Source organism: Mastigoproctus giganteus, chromosome 1 (assembly GCF_048544385.1).
Source record: "Mastigoproctus giganteus isolate SK-2022 chromosome 1, ASM4854438v1, whole genome shotgun sequence".
Classification (NCBI taxonomy): Eukaryota; Metazoa; Arthropoda; class Arachnida; order Uropygi; family Thelyphonidae; genus Mastigoproctus; species Mastigoproctus giganteus.
Genome location: NC_143575.1, coordinates 140,585,644 through 140,605,917, shown reverse-complemented (window position 1 = coordinate 140,605,917; position 20,274 = coordinate 140,585,644). Strand labels below are relative to the sequence as shown.

General features: G+C 34.8%; 1 protein-coding gene across 1 annotated transcript in view; it reads left to right on the top strand.

Annotated features, from left to right (window-relative positions):
* The window catches only part of LOC150091165 (4-trimethylaminobutyraldehyde dehydrogenase A-like), a 98,566-nt gene that overhangs the window by 56,332 nt on the left and 21,960 nt on the right, over positions 1-20,274 (top strand). Inside the window, exons 6-7 of the mRNA XM_090382395.1 lie at positions 3,822-4,049; positions 12,106-12,294. Coding sequence (XP_090238521.1) covers positions 3,822-4,049; positions 12,106-12,294 — 417 coding nt within the window. The remainder of the gene's footprint in view (positions 1-3,821; positions 4,050-12,105; positions 12,295-20,274) is intronic.

Genomic DNA, 20,274 nt, shown 5'->3' with positions numbered 1-20,274 from the left:
ATCAATTTCTGTTGTTATCCACTCGAACGTTTCCCGGTTGCAATAGCACTATGACATTTTCATTTAGTGATTACCTCACCCATCATTGGTATAGGACAGCGGTGTCCAACCTATGGCCCGTGAATAATTTTTATACAGCCCGTGTGAACTAAAACAGGATTTTAGAAAGTTGCGCCACAGGCATCCAAGTGTTGAACTCGACTATATCAAATGTGTACATGTAGTCCAGTGCAATCGTATGTACGCTAAATACAGTTATGTACATATCAATCTTTTCATATGTGAAATTTTACTATTTTGATATAACTTTCATTGTATTTAATTATTATTTCATTTCTATTGAGTTAAAAAATTATCCTTAAAAAATGTTCCAAAAGAGGAAAGTCAATTTGGAGTGTCGTGTTTGTAATCAAAGATGGGCTGAAGACAATTTCTTCATTGAGTAACACAAAAAAGTAGTGTGTTTGGTATTTAAGGAATGTAATTTAAAACGACACTAATGATTCCAAGCATAAATCTTATGATCAATATAAAGGAGTGTTGCAAAAAGAAAAGTGTTCAATTTACAAAACAAATTAAGAAAACGACAAAACATACTGAAAATGTATCAGTCAAGAAATTTATCTGCTGTAAATGCCAGTTATCAAGTTGCACATTTGATTGCTTTTAAAAGTAAATCGTTCAGTGATGGTGAATTTGTTAAATGTTTGTTAAAAGTTGTGGAAGAAATTTGTCCAGAGAAATGAACAATGATACAAGACATTAGTTTGTCTCAACAAACAATTTCGCAAAGAGTAGACGATATTGGAAAGAATTTGTTCGAAGAACTTTTGGAAAACATAAAACAAATGAAATATTTTAATATCGCACTGGATGACAGTATTTATGTAAATGACATGGCAACTCGTTATCTTCATACGTGGAATTAATGATAATTTTGTACCAGTTGAAGATTTACCTGATCCACAGAGTATGCAGTGAACAACTACAGGTGAAAATCTTTTTGAAAATGTTTTCCAATCTATTGAAAAGTTTGGATTAAATATTAAAAACCTGGTAGGAGTCACAACTGATTGTGCAGAAAATATGATTGGTAAAAACATTGGACTTATGGGTAGAATAACCAAGAAAATGATAGATATTAGAGCTGAACCTCAGATTGGAATTCACTGCATTGTGCATCAAGAAGCTCTCTGTGGGAAAGTATTGGATCTCCAACACGTTATGAATATAGTTATTTCAACTGTAAATTTTATAATGTCACATGGCCTTAATCACCTACCATATGTTTCAACAGTTTATTTTAGAAATTGAAGCTGAATATGAAGATGTAATTTTACATAGTGCAGTGAGATGGCATACTGTGGCAAAGTGTTATAGTAGTAGTGGCATGTGATGCAAGAAAGCAAGTGTATGAGCTTATGCAGCATCAGCCAAAAAAAAAAAAAAAAAATCGTTTCTATAAACTGCATCATAGAATTGATATCTCTATGAGAGAAAGGGAAACCAATAAAGCAACTAGCAAATATAGAATAGCTGTTTGATCTTGCAATTCTTACAGACATTTCTAGTAATTTAAATCTACAAGGGGAAGGAAAATTGGTCTTTGATTTGCAGCGGTCCTTGCAGCGGTGGATGATAAAATAGGTGGAACAGCGGTGTTTGCAGATGAAGTTGTCATTTGGGCAAACAAGGAGGAAGAACTTCAAGAGAAACTAGCATATTGGGAAAGAGTAGTTAGTGAGTATGGTTTAAAGATAAGTGTCCAGAAAAGCAAAGAATTGGTGATGGATAGAGAGGGGAGAGGTGAGTGTACAAGGCATGAAATTAGAGAAGAAAATGTTCAAAGTGGTGGATAATTTTAAGTACCTAGAGTGTTTATTAACAAAGGATGGCAAGCTAGATATGGAAATAACTACGAGAATAGCAGCTAGCTAGAGTTTGTTCTGTAATGTTAATAGCCTGTTATGGGCTAAGGAAGTTCCAATGAAGTGTAAAAAGCTAATAAATATGGCAAAATATGGCTATATTGACTTATGCTGCTGAGACATGGAGCATGAATAAAAAGGATCCTAGCAGAGTCCAAGCAATGAAAATGAAGGTGCTAAGGACTATGCTAGCTAAAACTAGGAGATAAAATAAGAAATACTGATATAAGAATGAATTTGGGAATAGAAAGCCTGAGCGAGAAGATGATTACATCACGGTTGTGATGGATTGGACACATGAAGAGAATGAACTTGGACAGATTACCAAGAAGAATGTTTGAGATGAATATGGAAAACAAGAATTGGAGAGTAAGACCCAGGAAGAGGTGGAGAGATCAGACTAGAGAAGATATGGAAACAGGGAATTGAGTGAGAGAAAATGATAGAAGACAAGATCTGAGAAGATGGAAAGAAATGGAAGACTTTGACTCCCCTGACCCAACCTTAGGTTGGAATAGTGATGAAGATGAGGTTTGTATGGTGACATTAAATCATTTCAGAATAACTTGTTATTATTTAAATTCCAAATTGAGTGAGACAATTTAGTTCACTTTGTATGTTGTATCGAGCTAAAAGAGAAACACGTTTACAAAGAATCATTGATTCTCATTATTGCAATCAGTTTTTGATGAGTTATAAAGTCAATTTTCTGATATAACATCCCGTGAAAAAGACGTAAGCTTGTTTGAAAATCCATTTACTTCTTATGGCTGAAGACCACAATTCCATCTTGCAACTTGAAATTATTGATTTGATATGGCCTACAAAAATAAACTACTTGAATTCTACAAGGCTTTCCCATCTGAAGATTTTCCACTAATAAAATAAAATGCCATGAAAATGGCTACTTTGTTTGAATCAACATATGTTTGTGAGCAAATTTTTTCACACATGAAATCAAATAAATATTTAAAAACAAAACGGAATAACAGATAAGCATCTTCGTTACGTGTTGAGAATTGGTGTCGCAAATTTTCAACCACGTTTTGAACAACTATCTAAAAATATCCAGCCTCAGTCATCTCATTAAATGTTAAGTTTGGCTCAATAAATGTTATTGTGTCATAGCCAAGTGGTCAGGAGTGAAAATGCAGTAGCATGCACTCTTTGAGTGAACCAGAGTTCAAGCCCATGACTGCTAAATACGGTTAATGTTCGCATTGATAATTTATTGTAAACTCCTTTGACCTGGTGGTTGTGCCAGAGTATAAACAAGAGCAATCACAATAATATTGAAAAGCAGTAATCCTTTTCAGGTTGTAAATTTTCTAAAGTGAGCATTTAAAAGCAAAAGTAAGGTATTTTTTTTTTTTGAAAAACAAAAGTAAGTCATATTTTTATAATTTTAATAAAATCTAAGAAGTAAATCACACATAGATTTGTTGCACATAAAAGTTTTGGGAATTTGCATTTTTTATTTAAAACCTGAAAACAAAAAACGGTAACATGAAAATAGAAACTTTCTTTTATATGTAACAAGATATGGAAAATGTAACACTAATTTTTTTAAAATCACTCAGTGCGGCCCATGAAATAAATCTAACTTTGAAAGATGTCCAACCTTTCCCCTGTATGGGGAAAGGTTGGACACCAATGGTCTAGGATTAGTTTTAATAGTCCCATTGTTGGAATTATTCCATTATATAAATTTATAAAAGTATAAACACAAATTTTCTCTGATGAAAGAAATTAATTAATATTCAGTTTTGTTTCCAATTAACATATTTCATTTCATCCTTTTTCCTTTCTTTCTTTCTTTCTTTTTTTTTTTTTTTTTTTTTCTTGTTACTTATTACTTAAGTTAGAGTCTATCCTTGTGTATTTTTCTTACAGGGTGAAGGTACAACTGGAGCTAGTCTTTGTCATCATCCAAAAATAGCTAAAGTTACTTTTACTGGCAGCGTACCTACAGGACAGAAGATAATGAAAGCTTGTGCTGATGGAATGAAACGAGTAACTATGGAACTTGGAGGAAAATCGGCTTTGTTAGTATTTGCTGATTGTGATTTGACCAATGCTGTAAAAGCAACATTACTAGGAAATTTTCTGACACAGGGTGAGGTGAGAATGTTTTTGCATTATTATAATTAAGTTTTATTTGAAAGCTACATATTGATATTAATGTAAAGATGTTTAACATAGTTTTTTTGTATCTTTTTTTTAAGTCTTGAATTTTACTTTTAGTAAGTAAATGGAATAAACTTGAAAAGAAAGTGCTTGGACCTGTGTGCAGTGTAGGATCAGTGTTTATTACTTTTTTGGTTACAGAAAAGAAACAAATTTATTATACAGATATTTCTCAGGTACATTTTCATGTTGATCTGTTGACTGTACCAAAACTAGTTTGTTGTGCTAGTGTAGTCAACACATCAAGCTATTCCCTGCACACTGATGAAGTAGAATAAAAATTGTATTCACAAAACATCTGTAGCTGCATGATAAATTTTTCTTTTCTGTAACCAGAAGTAATAAATGTTGATCCTACACATAGGTCTAAGTGCTTTATTTTCAGGTTTAAAGGTTTTATTTATGCATCATGCCATTTAGTATTAGAATGGCCAAATGATGCAAAAAAAGTGGACTTTTTCTATATCTGAACATTAAAAAAAAAATTAAAAAAAAACAGTCATCAGCCTAAATCCTTTTTGCTTTTTAAGATTTTGTATTTGTGGAAATCCTTTTTCTGCACCTTCTTAGCTGTTCGTCAAAAGAATAATGATTAGCATTCCTTACCAATCTGGTTGCCCTTTGTTGAACCCTCTCTAGAAGTTCTATTTGTTCCTTTAAGTGCAGCTTCCAGACCTGAATACTGTATTCCAAATGCAACCCCATCATAGTCTTATATAGAGGAATAATGACATCTTCCTCCGTACTTCTCAGGTACATTACAGCTAAAATAGCTTATGCACCAATTGAAGCTCCACAGCGTGTGTGTGCGCGCGCACACACACACACGTGTGCATGCCCGCCTACTTTCAACAATACAATAAATCATTGATGGGATATCGTTTGCCTTCCTGGCCAAATATTTACACTGTGCACTAACTTCATATTTCATTATATCATACAATATTTTTATACAACCATCAACACTGCCTTTAACTCTTCTATAAGTTACTCCAGAGTTTCTGTTCCCCAGGTGTATTATTTTTGCACCCAAGTGTAAGACTTCGGTGCAAAAATACTAAGGTTTAATCTTACATTTAGAAAGATTAAACCTTAGTTGCCTCTTCCCACCCCACCACCACCCACTCCAATCATTCAGACCATATTTATAAAAGGTTCTTTTATAAATGAAGCAACATAGTCTGGTTCTGGTAATTAACAAAACCAGGCCAGGTTCAGATCATCTTATCCAACCCAGCCTTCAGATTATCAGAAAACTTGGAAATTTATGGAAAATGAAAATTTGGTTATATCATTTTATATTAAATTAATTTTAAGAAACACAACCAAGAAATATAGCAAATTAATTAGTAACATTAATAGTATTATAGGTAAGACAAGGTGCTGTTCTTCTCCATGAACCTAATCATCCCTATATCTCAAACATGGGAAGTGTTAAGGTTGGAAATGTCATGTAACTTTAATATGAAAAGACAAACTTTCACATGTTATATAAATTATTTCCTGTAATGCTACTAATACCAGTAGTATTTATAAATTTGATGAATATAAATGAACAATGCTGACATAATAGGAATATCAGAAACATGGTGTCAGTCATTCTGATATATTTTATGCAGGATATAAATGTGACGAGTATGGTGTGTACAGGAAAGACGGATATGACATTTACTTATGACGCATATCGATTCAAGAAGAGCATGTTCAGTACATGAGAACTGTTGTGATATTATTGATTCTGTTTGGTGTGACATAAGTGATGGGAAAGGGAAAATGAGGAGAGACAAGGAAGTCATACAGACTTCTATAAATTTGGTTTTGAAATTATTTCCACAGCAAAAGACAACAGAAAAAGTAGTAGGCTACTGAATACATCATATATTGTCAAACTAATAGGAAAAACTTATCTGTGAAAATGTTTAAACCTCCCAAACACTTCTCGTTCATTTTACAAATATACAGGATCTCAGTTCCAATCTCAATGATGCTCATTTCCATTTATTTCTGTATTTAGATAAGTATTTGGAAAGCTACAGCTTAATATTCAGATAGCCTTTGCTATCAATATTTGGAGGATCTTTGTAACTTTCATTGAGTAGATTGAACTTCTGCCATGACTTCTGTTTCACTTATAAAAAAAAAATGTATAAATAGCTAAGTTGTTATTTTGAAAAATTCAGTGTGTGATTATCAGTAAATATTATATTTATTTAAATAACATTTTCACTCCTTTAACAAATTTTTCAATTTGGGGGGGGGGGGGATCATGTGGTGCAATACCAGTTGTATAAGTTGAATGTCATACAAGATTTATAGAGTATTAGAAAAAATTTCAGAAATTCTTTTTCTTGTCGTGCAGTTAGCCAGGGCTGTCTTTTGGAGTTTATAGGCACTAAGCACTCTTTGCTCCGAGTCCTCGCTACATTATATTAAACATATTACAGTTCTCTAGTGTTAAATGAAATTTTTTCTTTTTAAAGAACTTCTATAAATTTGGTTTTGAAATTATTTCCACAACACAAGACAACAAAAAAAGCTGAAGAAAAAATTTATCTTAGAAATCTGTGTTTGATAATCAGTTTGTAGAATTTTATTGTTGAAATAAAACCACTGAATTCTGTTGAATTATGTTTTTTCAGGTCCCTGTTTTCTGTTATGTGCTAGGCACAGTGCCTAAAATGCCTAACGGAAAAGACAACCCTGCAGTTATCTGGAGCATTGGCATGGAGTAATTTCCTTCCCCACAGATCAGGTCTATTTCTTCAGATTGCATCTCTCAAGTGCTTAACATTTAATAAGTACATAGTCTTATTGATGGTATAAACTCCTGGTATAATCATAATAAATGCCTTTGTGGTCAAAAATAATTGAATCATAGCACTATCTTTTGACCTGTTAATATGAATTTTTTTTTTTTTTTCTGAGCAATACAGGAGACTAGACTTCAATTCATACAACTGATGTTTCGTTTTCAGGCCATAATGATAACACCATGCCATGATTTCTTCTGTTGCTGTGATGCCATATTGGGGCTAATACTGACAATTGTTTTTAGAAATATTGAATCACAATTACAAATTTCAACCAGCTCTTTTTTTTAAATAACTGGTTGAAATTTGTAATGAAAAATCACATGTGCAAGGCAATGTAATTTTTAACGTAGAAGCTGTATAATCTTTCCATGTTTAAAATATTAGATATGAAAGCTTGGCAACTATGAAATGATATTTCAACTTGAGAGGGGAAATGTCATTCTGCTAACGTTAGAAGGAAATGGATGAACAATAGTGGCCCTCTATATATGAATTGCTTAACTATTGATGACCCTGAACAGGTTGCTCACAATCTAAATAAATATTTTGCATCTACATTCACTTGCAAAGAAGATTTTAGGAATGGGAACACTAGAAGTGCATTAAGTTTCAACTGCAAGCTAAATTATTATTTTTTTTTTTTGTAACTGAGAAGGAAGTGGAAGAGAAATTGCTGAAGCTAAAAGTAAATACAGTACCAGGGACTGATGGGATCCATCCACTCATATTAAAAGAGGCAAGCAAACTTTTGGCCATAATTATGACAGCATCCTTGAATTTAGGGGAGGTTCCTATAGATTAGAGGTACAAATGTCTCTTATTCACAAAGGGGAGATCAAAATGCAATATGAACAATTATTAGACCTGTAAGAAGTATTTGCAGGATCATCTTAAGAGGACTGTAATTATATGGAAATCACAGCATGGGTCTGTGAACGGTAGGGAGGATCCTTTCTGACCAATCTAATTAACTACTATGTAACAAAGGAATTTGATGCAAACAGTAATTTGATTTCAGTAAAGCTTTTAACACTGTTCCACAGAAAAGACTGCTGTGCAAATTACAGCAGCATGGTATTTAGGGACATGGTACTGCTATGAATAAAGGGATGGTTGAGTGGCAGATGTTGGTTATATGGGCATTGCTCTTCTTGGACTAATGTTATTAGTGGAGCCCTTCAGGGTTCAGTTCTGAGTCCATTACTGTTTACAATATTTATTAATACCAATGAAGGCATATCACGCATATGTAGTTAACGACAGGAATCAGATCTACTACAGAAAAATTAGACAGATGGGCTGAGAGATGGCAGTTGATGTTTAACATTGGTAAATACAAAGTAATACATATGGGCAGCAGTAATCTCAGAATAATAAACCACATTCAAAGATTAATTTTATTTTGAAAAATAAAAATAAATAAAAACTGGAATATGAAGCATCATAGAAGGGGAGAAAAAAAAAACTTTTTAAAATTCAGGCATATTTAACAGGTTTTTTTTTTTTTTTTTTTGAGCACTCTTAATATATATAAAAAAGGAGATGTTGCTTTTTACATTACTATTTTTACTGTGTGAAAAAGGGTAAGCCCAGCTGATAATGCTACAAGACAAAGCTTTAATATTTTGCCTTTTTTATGAAAATAACCATAATGTTATTTTTCAAATTTCTCAAGTGTGTAACACAATCTCCATGTTAAAGACAAACTCTCATTAAAATGAATACAAGATCTGAAGAAACAGGAAATCTCCATAACAGACCACAAACTAGCTGTCCTCAAGCTCAACCAGATATCACACAGATAGCAGAATTTATCAGTGAACATGCTTACTTCCAGTTCTCACAGCCCTTCCTTCTAGCTCACATGTGGTTTCTCGAACTGTGTATGTTCCTTGTGGCACTCGGGAAATTATTTTGTGTTTTCATGCACTGATATTCCTATAAAATCACAAAGGTACGTCGTATATTATTTGCAGATAAGCCTAAATGTGTGGCCTTTGCCCAGTGGGTACTGAATAAAATGGAAATGGAGGCATCTTGGTATACAAACATGGCTTGGAATGACAAAGCAGATTTTTTGTTGAATAGCTTAGTGAACACTCATAATTGTCAACTTGGCTCTCATATCACCCACATCTATTTCAGGAAGCTCCTCTCTATTCCCTAAAGGTCATTATGCAGTATGGTTTTACCACTTTATTTACCCTCAGCCATTATTTTGCAAAAGAACCGCTTTTGACAGAATTGAAACACAACCATAACAGAACAAAACTATGTATAAAATCCTATATATAAAATCAGGATTTTCAAAATAAACAAATATAAAATCCTGTTAGAAGTAGTGATTATACCACATTGACAAGAGTGCTAATGCCTTTGAAGTATAATCTTCGTGCATGATGGAGCAGTGCTATATATTATATACTTGGATCTTAGAAAGGCTTTTGATACTGTTGCACATGGAAGACTGCTGCACAAATTGGAGCAGTGTGACATTGGAGGCAAATTGCTGCTGTGGATAAAGGGGTGGCTGAGGGGGAGAAGACAGAATGGTAATCAATGGACACTGCTCGTCGTGGACTAATGTTATTAGTGGAGTCCCTCAGGGCTCAGTGTTGGGTCCATTATTGTTTTCTGTATTTATAAATAATATTGATGATGGTATATCAAGCTTAATGTCGAAGTTTGCAAACGATACAAAGGTAGGCAGGGTTGTCAAGGACACTACTGACACTATGCTGCTGCAACAGGATCTGGAAAGGTTGAGCAGATGGGCTGAGAGGTGGCAAATGAAGTTTAACATTGACAAATGTAAAGTACTACACATGGGAAACAGCAACCCCAGAGCAACGTATCAACTCTGTGATACTACACTGACAGTGGTAGAGAATGAAAGGGACCTGGGGGTGGTTGTGCAGGCAGATATGAAGTTCTCTGAGCAGTGCAGATGGGCTGCAAGAGTAGCTCATGGTGTATTGTCAATGATATATAGGAATTTTTCTAGCAGAGATAAGGAGGTGATTATTCCCTTGTATAAGGGAATGGTCAGGCCACACCTAGAGTACTGTATACAGGTCTGGAGGCCTCATTTCAAGAAGGATGTAGAGCTGCTGAAATGAGTACAGAGAAGGGCAACAAGATTAGTGAATGGAACAAAGGGGTGCTCTTATGAAGAAAGGCTTAAGTTTTGCAAAATACAGTGTCTGGAGACTAGGCACCAGCGAGGTGATCTGATAGAGGTGTATAAAGCCTTGAATGGTTTGAGCATGCTCAATGCTGATGGGATTCTTCCTCTCGCTCAGAATAATCACCTGAGAGGGCATAAATTCAAATTGAGGAAAGACAGATGTAGGATAGACGTGCGGAAATTTGCCTTTAGCCAGCGGGTGGTTGGTTGGTTGGTGGAACAGACTTCCATCCCTTGTCGTGGAAGTTGATAGCCTAAATAAGGTTAAGGCTCAGCTGGACAGGTATTTCGAACAAACAGAGGGGTGAAGTGGAAGTGGGTTTTTTTTTTTTTTTTTTTTTTTGGCTGATGCTGCATAAGCTTGCTTTCTTGCATCAAATGCCTCTACTAATGATAATGCTAATATCTCTTGACTCATTTTCTGCTCCACTGTGCAGAGTAGAAATGAGGCTGACCTATAGGAGTACCCCCCCCCCAGTAATAAATAACATAATTTCATGTGTGCCATCGATCTGTCCTCCACACCACACAAGTTTAACCTTCTAGGAAACCATGGCATTGTTGTCCTTTCTCAGCTCCTTGGCTCACAGAATTAAAAAAATCCTCAAACGAACTAATATAAAAGTAGTTTTCTCTTCTTATGCTACCATCAGCTCTAAGTTTAAAAAACTTCAAACCTAGTTACAGCATTGCGAGTTTAACATATAGTGTATCTTATTGATCGTAGCAGCCCAAGTTAGCTCTGTAGAATGTAACAGTTAAACTCTTCTCTGCAGACAAATTGTTGAATCTCTTGATTTATGTTTTTTTGTTTTAAAGACTTTTGCAGTCAAAGATAGTGGCAATTTGAAGAGCTATATCTGGAATTTAATAAGTAAAATAAGAGACAGGATAACAATATCAAACTCAATAACAGAATAAAATAAACACGTACATGAAGAAGAAAGCAAATTTCATAACATCAATCTAGCTATTTTTAGTCATATTCGAGTTGTGCAATATGTGTGTGAAATTCAGGCAGAATTGTGGGTTGGAGGGCAACTGTTCTTGAACTGTTAACTTAAAAAGGTGGTGGTTTCTGGATCTTGACTATTTGTTTGAGCACAGATGTTTTGAGTATTTATAAATGTCTGGGAACGTTTCTCACACTGATTCTCCTAAGGATAACGTCGGGATAATTCATTTACAGTTTGGCTAATCTTATCAGTGGTTTCCATCTGAATTGTGGAATGAACTTTTCATTTTTTATGAGTCCAATTTTACACATCCAGTATGTTCAAACTTCAATATTAATGCATTCAAGGATTGAATTGAACACAGACCTTTTCTTTTTTCATTCTTTTTTCTCTTCTGCAGGATTTGAGGGCTTGGAGCCCTCAAATCCTGTAGAAAATAATAACAATAGACAGGAGAAATGCATTGTTCCAAAGTGCACATTACTTTGCCAACTATGAATTCCACTGCTTTAACTTTACATTGCTTATGTGAAAATCAGAGCATATGGTATTTATCTTTGAAGTGCTTTTATTAATTTACATACTAGCTAATTTCCATAACTGTTATTACTGTGGTCCTCATTTGCCTATTTTATTTTTTCCCTTAAAGCCCTGTAATAAAACTTAGCTATACGTAGATAAATATGGCTGGATCAGACAGTTTACATATTTTTACCTTTTGTTACTTTATGACTACCCTATATTTCTCATTGTGGGAAATAATGTTTATATGAGGTGAACCATCAAAGTAATGTGTAAAATAGCCTTGCAATATGATAAAGCAATGCTATACTAAGGCAAAATGATACCATATCAGTGAAATAACTAGAAAATATTTCATGTGATATAATTAGTGCAAACATTAGTTTATCATTCATTATGTATTACATATAAAAGATATGTAAGCATCACATTTAAGTAGTAATAATAATTATACAGTGAAATAAGTCCTTTTCCAAACCATTCTTTATTTAAACAGGCATGTATTTTGTTAGGTCTGTTCAAATTGTACCCGTGTGTTTGTGGAGAGGCCTATTCTGCCGTTATTTTTAGAAAAGTTAAGAGAAGCAACAAAAAAGATGATTGTTGGGGATCCTATGGCTGATACAACAACTGTAGGAGCTTTGATAAATGAAAAGCATGGACAGAAAATACTGCAGTATATTGAAACATCCAAAAAAGAGGTAAGATATAAAAATTATAATTTTTTTTATAATATTTTTTATATACAGTGCAATGTCCAAAAATTGGCAACCACAAGATTGGAGGTTGCTAGTTTTTGGATGATAAAACTAACCCAGCATAAAGTGTTAATTCTGAGCTCAGGTAAATGAAGGACATGTTACCATTGTGGTTGCCTACTTTTTGCCAATTTCTCTACGTGATTAACTTATTTTTTATTACTTTTATTAACTGTATTATTTTGTTCTTTCTTTATTCAAATTTGGGCACAACGAAAGTTACCAGAATTATTACCAATAAAATCACATTAATATTAAAGTTTGTGCAGGGAAGCACCAGTTTAAATGATATTACTAATTATTCCTTAGGCAGTTTTATTACATAATATTACTGATTTGAAATATCTAAACTTACCTTGTAAAACTTACTATTAAAACATTTTAAAAGCATGAAAAGTAAAAAGGAAAAATAATTTTTTCTTTTTGATTTGAAAGGCTGATCATTATTTATTTATTTTTTTTTTTAACAGTCATACAGTAAGATCCAGTTATTGTAGTCGCGTTTGCAAATTGAATTTTGATTATAATAGGTGAAAGATCGAGTTTACTACTTGTTTATAAGAGATTGTACAAACAAAAATCCCAATATACCAAAAACTGCAAATTGTTTTTATTGTTTTATGATTGTGACCTCTAGAATTCTGTGTGACTTTCAGTAATGTGCTTTAGAAAAATATCACAACGACTGCTGCATTTTCTCGGAAACTGAGTGAATTTCAGATTATTTTAGCTCCAGATTCGGTAAGAATAATATCAGCCCGAAACTGTGTAATTTATTATTTTTCTCAATTTTTAATGGTAAAGTGTGAACGAAAAGAAAACACGTAGTTTTAACATTGCAACAAAAAATGGAAATTATTAATAGAATTAGAAAAGGTGAAAATTTAGGAAATCTCTCCAATTTTTAATGCTTCGACTATGTCGAAGCTTGAAAATGCTGCTTTAGAGAGGGCACTCACTTTATTTTTTTGTTTTCTTCAGAGCGAAATTTAGGTGAACCAGTGTCTGGCCCAATGTTGTGTGAAAAAAAGCATTGGATTTTAATCGAAAATTAATAGGTAATGAAGATTTTAAGGCAAGCACAGGTTGGCTGAAAAACTTTAAACTGAGACACGGTATACATGAACTACGTATTCAACGCGAGAAACTTTCTGCAAATGAATCGGCAGCAGTGTCCTTTGAAAAATCAGTTTGCTTCAGTTATAGCAAATTATTAAAAAGAAAACATTTATAATGTTAATGAAATGGGCTTATTATGGAAAGCATTACTGAGAAAAACCCTTGCCACTAAAAGAGAAATGCCTGCACCAAGTTTTAAGATACGAAAAGTGTGAGTTACAATTGCTGTGTGTGCAAATGTGATTGGGATGCACAGATTGTCCTCAACAAGGGCATTTAAAAATCTTTCTAATTTTCCTGTTTTGTATAAAAATCATTACAATGCCTGGATGGATATTTCTGTTTTCCAAGAATGGTTTATATATTTCTTTTATTTAATTAATCTTATTTAATTTAATAGTAAGGTAAGGTTAAATTTATTTAATCTTACCTTACTATTAAAGTCATCAATTATTCCGGATAACTGATGCCCTACTGTACAAAGGTAAATAAAACAAAATAGATTAAATTAATCTATTTTAATTAAAGTAAATTAAAGTTAACCAGAATTTCTTACCTGTGCCAGTCTCCTGAATTCTGAATGTCTCAATTCATACTGTGCATTCCAGCAAGAGGTGCCATCAATGACTTATTTATACATGAGGTTTCCAATTTAGTTGGAAACCTCATGTATACATATGGGACATAGTTACTTTATTTAGTTGGGATGTTAATTATTTAGTTACTAACTGAATCCCTATTCATTAAGGTAACATTTTGAGAAACTTGCCAGAACCCATCCTCACACCATACATGGGCTGTTTTTATAAGGATAGAAAGAAAAAAGAATAAACCAAATTACTATGATGTTAATATTAATATAACATATACAAAACTTCTAGTTGATAATTACAATTTATACTTTGTTTAATACATATTATATTATTAGTTTTACCTGTTCTATACAGTTTGAGTAATATAAGTACAAGGGTAAATAAAACAAAATAGATTAAATTAAAGTTAACCAGAATTTCTTACATGTTGCCGGTCTCCTGCTTGCCGAATGTCTCAATTTATACTGTGCATTCCAGCAAGAGGTGCCATCAATGACTTATTTATACATGGTTTCTAATCAATTGTCAACTGCTATGGGTTACAGCTTATAGAAAGAAAATTGTTTATTTAATTTTATATGATTGTAACTGGAACTTTTTCAGAGTACTTACTATCTTTATGATATAACTGCTTTACATTTGTATATGTTCTATGTATTAGCAAAACTTTGTCTCTTTTTGTTTAATGTAATTTATTTATATTATATTATATTATATTATATTATATTATATTATATTCTCTACTGTTTACTCAAAGGTATGGTTGAGCCATGTATACCAAATTATATGTTGTTATAATTCTTGACTGTTATCCTCTCTGTCCTTTGTGCCATCTAGGCATATAAAATTGTAAGTGCCCTTTGTATTTTTCACTTATAATAAATGGTTATTTATTTATGTGGAATTAATAAATTCCATACTGAAATATGTCGTATAGAAACTTGCATAAGCAGCAAAACATGCAATACCAAGAACATTCAAGTGTTTCTTGGCTTACCCAAAAGTTTTGATGAGGCTGTTACACACACAAGGTTTCCAATTTAGTTACTAACTAAATCCCTATTCGTTAAGGTAACGTTTTGAGAAACTTGCCAGAACCCATCCTCACACCATACATGGGCTGTTTTTTAAGGATAGATAGAAAAAAGAATAAACTAAATTAACCCCCCCCCCTCCAAATAAGTGTTGATATTTTGAATATATTTTATTTGTAGGATACTTGTTGTATTCCTGTTATTGAAGTAGAGGGACAGAATAAGTATGGATCAACAGTCATTGCAGATAATTCTGTAGATTGCCACTAAAAAAACTCAGGAAGAGTAATGTTATTTACAAGATCAACTGCCAGAATTTTTTAGCCATCTATTTAAGGGAAAAAAAAAAAAAGACAAACAATAGCAAAGTATGCCAGTATCATCTGTAATATGGAAATACCATAAATCATTAATAGCAGAGCTTTTTTTGTAATTGATAATTGGCTTAATGCAGAAGTGGAATGAAAAAAAGTGGAGAGATTTCATTAGATATTAACGTATATTAGGATTAGATATATCTAATTTCATTAGATAAATTAAGGGCCCATCAAGCTCTCAGCTGCCCACATCAATGCCAGAGTTTGCACTTGAACGTAGCACAACACAGCGGCAATCCCCAAGGCAGAATGCACTGGTCCCACAGAACTAGTTGTTGTTGTCAGTGGCTCTATTGTCATGGAAACGGGGAATATATTGTGCAAAAAAGGATAGGTGGAACACAGCCAGGGTATGTCTGCCATGGGACAAAGGTTGATGATGATGTTGTAGAGCAGATATCATCTTTTAAGGGCACAAAAGGTGATATAGTTTTACACGTTGGCACTAATGATATTAAGAGTAGGAGACTGGCGGAATTACTTAACAAGTACAGGTCAATGTTGAAAAAGAGCAAAAAAAGCAGTACAGCAGATACCATCTTTTATGGACACAAAAGGTGATATGGTTTTAAACGTTGGCACTAATGATATTAAGAGTAAGAGACTGGCGGAATTACTTAACAAGTACAGGTCAATGTTGAAAAAGAGCAAAAAAAGCAGTACAGCAGATACCATCTTTTATGGACACAAAAGGTGATATGGTTTTAAACGTTGGCACTAATGATATTAAGAGTAAGAGACTGGCGGAATTACTTAACAAGTACAGGTCAATGTTGAAAAAAAGCTGAGTTAGGGTTGAATTTGAAAGTGTCTGCAATTCTGCCCAGACACAATAGGAGAGAGTACATGATGAGGGGCTTGCGATCAATTTGGCCCTGGAAAGATTGTGCAAGGATCATGGGGTAGAATTTTTTTCAATGTGGTCTATGCTTGCTAACAGGAGAGACTGCTTCTACAGGGATGGGATACGCTTAAATGGAAAGGGTGCAAGAATATTTGCTGATGCTATCAAGGCAGTGTTAGGTGGATCGGAAAACTGCTAGTTTGGCAGATACATGGAATAATACTTTAAGGAGCAGCTGCTGGCAGAGGTGAAATTGATTCTTATACTGCTTCCATTGGAATGAGCAGCAGCCTGGAAAAAAAGGTGCAAGGATTTCAGAGACTAAACGGAGTCATTGCAGAACAAGTAAATACATGGTTGTGTAGAAAAGAATAGGTACAGGCACATAGTTGTATACGTTGGCACTAATGATATTAAGAGTAGGAGACAGAATTACTTAACAAGTACAGGTCACTGTTGAAAAAAAGCCGTAAATTAGGGTTGAATTTGAAAAGGTCTGCAATTCTGCCCAGACACGATAGGAGGGAGTATATGATGAGAGCCTTGTCGATAAATTCGGCCCTGGAAAGATTGTGCAAGGCTCAAGGGGTAGAATTTTTTTCATCCTGGTCTGTACTTGTTAACAGGAGAGACTGGTTCTACAAGGATGGGATACACTTAAATAGAAAGGGTGCAAGAATATTTGCAGATGCTATCGAGGCAGTGTTAGGTGGGTTGGAAAACTGCTAGCTTGGGGGGGGGGATACAAGGACTAATAGATTAACAGTAGCCACTGGCAGAGGTGAAAGTGAGTCTTGCACTGCTTTTATTGGAATGAGCAGATGCCTAGAAAACAAGATGCAGGATATTTCAGAGACTGTGGGAGTCATTGCGGTACAAGTAAACACTTGGGTTGTGTTAGGGTACCTAAGAATAGGAACAGGTGCATGTATACTTGCGTGTACACCAATGCTAGGAGTTTAGTAAATAAATTTGATGAATTTGAGGTATTGCTCAAAACATCAAAGGCAGATATTGTTAGGATTTCAGAGACATGGTGTCACACAGATATAAGGAACGCAGAACTGGAATTTGGGGAGTACAACGTCTACAGAAAGGATAGAAAGGAAGGAGGGGTTATGCTATTAGTTAAGAAACACACAAAATCCAAGAAAGTGAAGCCAGTCGACATCGCTGGACAGTGCAGTGTCGAGTCAGTTTGGTGGGACATAAGCACTGGGAGATCAAAATTGAGAGTAGGAGTGTGCTATAGGCCTAATGACTCTGATGAGTATAATAAGAAACTGTACAGGGAAATAGAGTGAGCCAGTAAATCAGAGAGTCTTATAATGGGAGATTTTAATTTCCCAGATATTGACTGGAATTTGTGGGTTGGTCACTCACACATTAGCAAGGCTTTTGTGGATTTATTGGATGATTGTTTTCTACATCAGCATGTTCGGGAGGCAACTAGAGGGAGTAATACTCCCTACTGAAGAATCACTACTGATTTGATTATCAGTAGTGATTCTTCATGCATTAAGAATCTGCAGATAAAGGAACCACTAGGTGGCATTGATCACAGTGTGCTGTAGTGGGATTTACTCAAAGAGGTAACTACCATCAGAGGTAAAGGGAAAGGTTATTGCTTTCGTAAAGGCGACTACGATTGTCTGAGACAGTGTTTAAATTCTATACAGTAGGATCAACTGATAATGTTACCAACAGCAAATTCAAAATGGGAAGCATTCAAAGAACTTATCTTGGAAGCTACTAGGCTTTACATACCAACTAAGAAATATTGTTCAAGGTTTAGGCCTAAATGGATGTCAGATGAACTAATGAGACATATGGCATAGAAGTAAAATGCATGGGATACATATAAATTAACACATGACACAGAAGCCTATAATAGATATAAGTTGATCTGTAATGAAGTTACAAAGGAGGTTAGGCAGGCGAAGGCAGATTACGAGAAATGTTTGGCAAGGGATGCAAAGAAAAACAGCAAAGAGTTCTTTATTTATGTAAACTCTAGAAGGAAAGGGATGAATCAGATTGGTCCACTTGATATCGATGGTTCAACTGTTGATTGTCCTGCTCAGGTAGCTAACAAACTAAACGAGTATTTTGCATCTATATTCACGCATGAGGAGTTATTCAGGAAGGGGAATGCCAGAGGTGAAGTAAACTCTGGCAGTGAGCTAGATGATTTTGTAATAACTGAGAGGAAAGTGGAGGAGAAATTGTTAAGGATAAACATAAAAAAGGCACCTGGGGTGGATGGGATCTATCCAGTTCTTTTAAAGGAGGCAGCAAAGGAAGTAAGCAACCCTTAGCCATAATTATGAGAGCTTCCTTAGACTTAGGGGAGGAACCCATAGACTGGAGATGTGCAAATGTGATCCCAATTCACAAAGGAGGATCAAAGGCTGACACAAGTAATTATAGACCCTTGAGTTTAATTTCTGTTCCAGGAAAATTAATGGAGGCACTGGTTAAAGAAGCACTGCAGGATCATCTAGACAAGACTTCAGTTATAGCTCGGACAAAGCATGGTTTTGTTAATTGGAAGTCTTGTCTGACCAATTTGATTGGATACTATGATGCAGTCACAAAAGAACTGGATGCAGGGAATTACTTTGATATTATATACTTGGATCTTAGAAAGGTTTTTGATACTGTTGCACATGGAAGACTGCTGCACAAATTGGAGCAGTGTGGCATTGGAGGCAAATTGCTGCTATGGATAAAGGGGTGGTTGAGGAGAAGACAGAGTGGTAATCAATGAACACTGCTCATCGTGGACTAATGTTATTAGCGGAGTCCCTCAGGGTTCAGTGTTGGGTCCATTATTGTTTTCTGTATTTATAAATAATATTGATGATGGTATATCAAGCTTAATGTCCAAGTTTACAGACAATACAAAGGTTGGCAGGGCTGTTAAGGACACTACTGACGCTATGCTGCTGAAACAGGATCTGGAAAGGTTGAGCAGATGGGCTGAGAGGTGGCAAATGAAGTTTAATATTGAGAAATGTAAAGTACTACATATGGCATATGGGAAACAGCAACCCCAGAGCAACATATCAAATCTGTAGTACTACACTGACAGTTTTTTTTTTTTTTTTTTTTTTTTTTTAAGGAGCATTAGCAACTAAGGCCATATTGCTCCGGGAATATGCGGTGGTCATTCCCTGACCTTTCCTCATCCTCCGTATTTGGTGGTGACGGGCTTGAACCCCGGTCTAATCAAGAAGCGTGTGCTGCGCACTGCTGCTCCTTCCCACCTGGCTACGGAGGTGCTCACACTGACAGTGTTAGAGAATGAAAAGGACCTGGGGGTAATTGTGCAAGCAGATATGAAGTTCTCTGAGCAGTGCAGACGGTCTGCAAGAGTAGCTCATGGTGTCTTGTCAATGATATAATTCAGGAATTTTTCTAGCAAGGATAAGGAGGTGATTATTCCCTTTTATAAGGAAATGGTCAGGCCACACCTTGAGTACTGTATACAGGTCTGGAGGCCTCATTTCAAGAAGGATGTAGAGCTGCTGGAACAAGTACAGATAAGGGCAACAAGATAAGTGATTGGAACAAAGGGTTGCTCTTACGAATAAAGGCTTAAATTTTGCAAATTACAGTGTCTGGAGACTAGGCACCGACGAGGTGATCTGAATGAGGTGTATAAAGCCTTGAATGGTTTTAGCATGCTCAATGCTGATGGGATTCTTCCTCTTGCTCAGAATAATCACCTGAGAGAGCATAAATTCAAATTGAGGAAAGACAGGTGTGTAGAAATTTGCCTTTAGCCAGCGGGTAGTTCGTTGGTGGAACAGACTTCCATCCCTTGTTGTAGAAGTTGATAGCCTAAATAAATTTAAGGCTCAGCTTGACAGGTATTCCGAACGAACGGAGGGGTGAAGTGGAAGTTTTTTTGTTTTTTTTTTCTTTTGACTGATGCTGCATAAGCTTGCTTT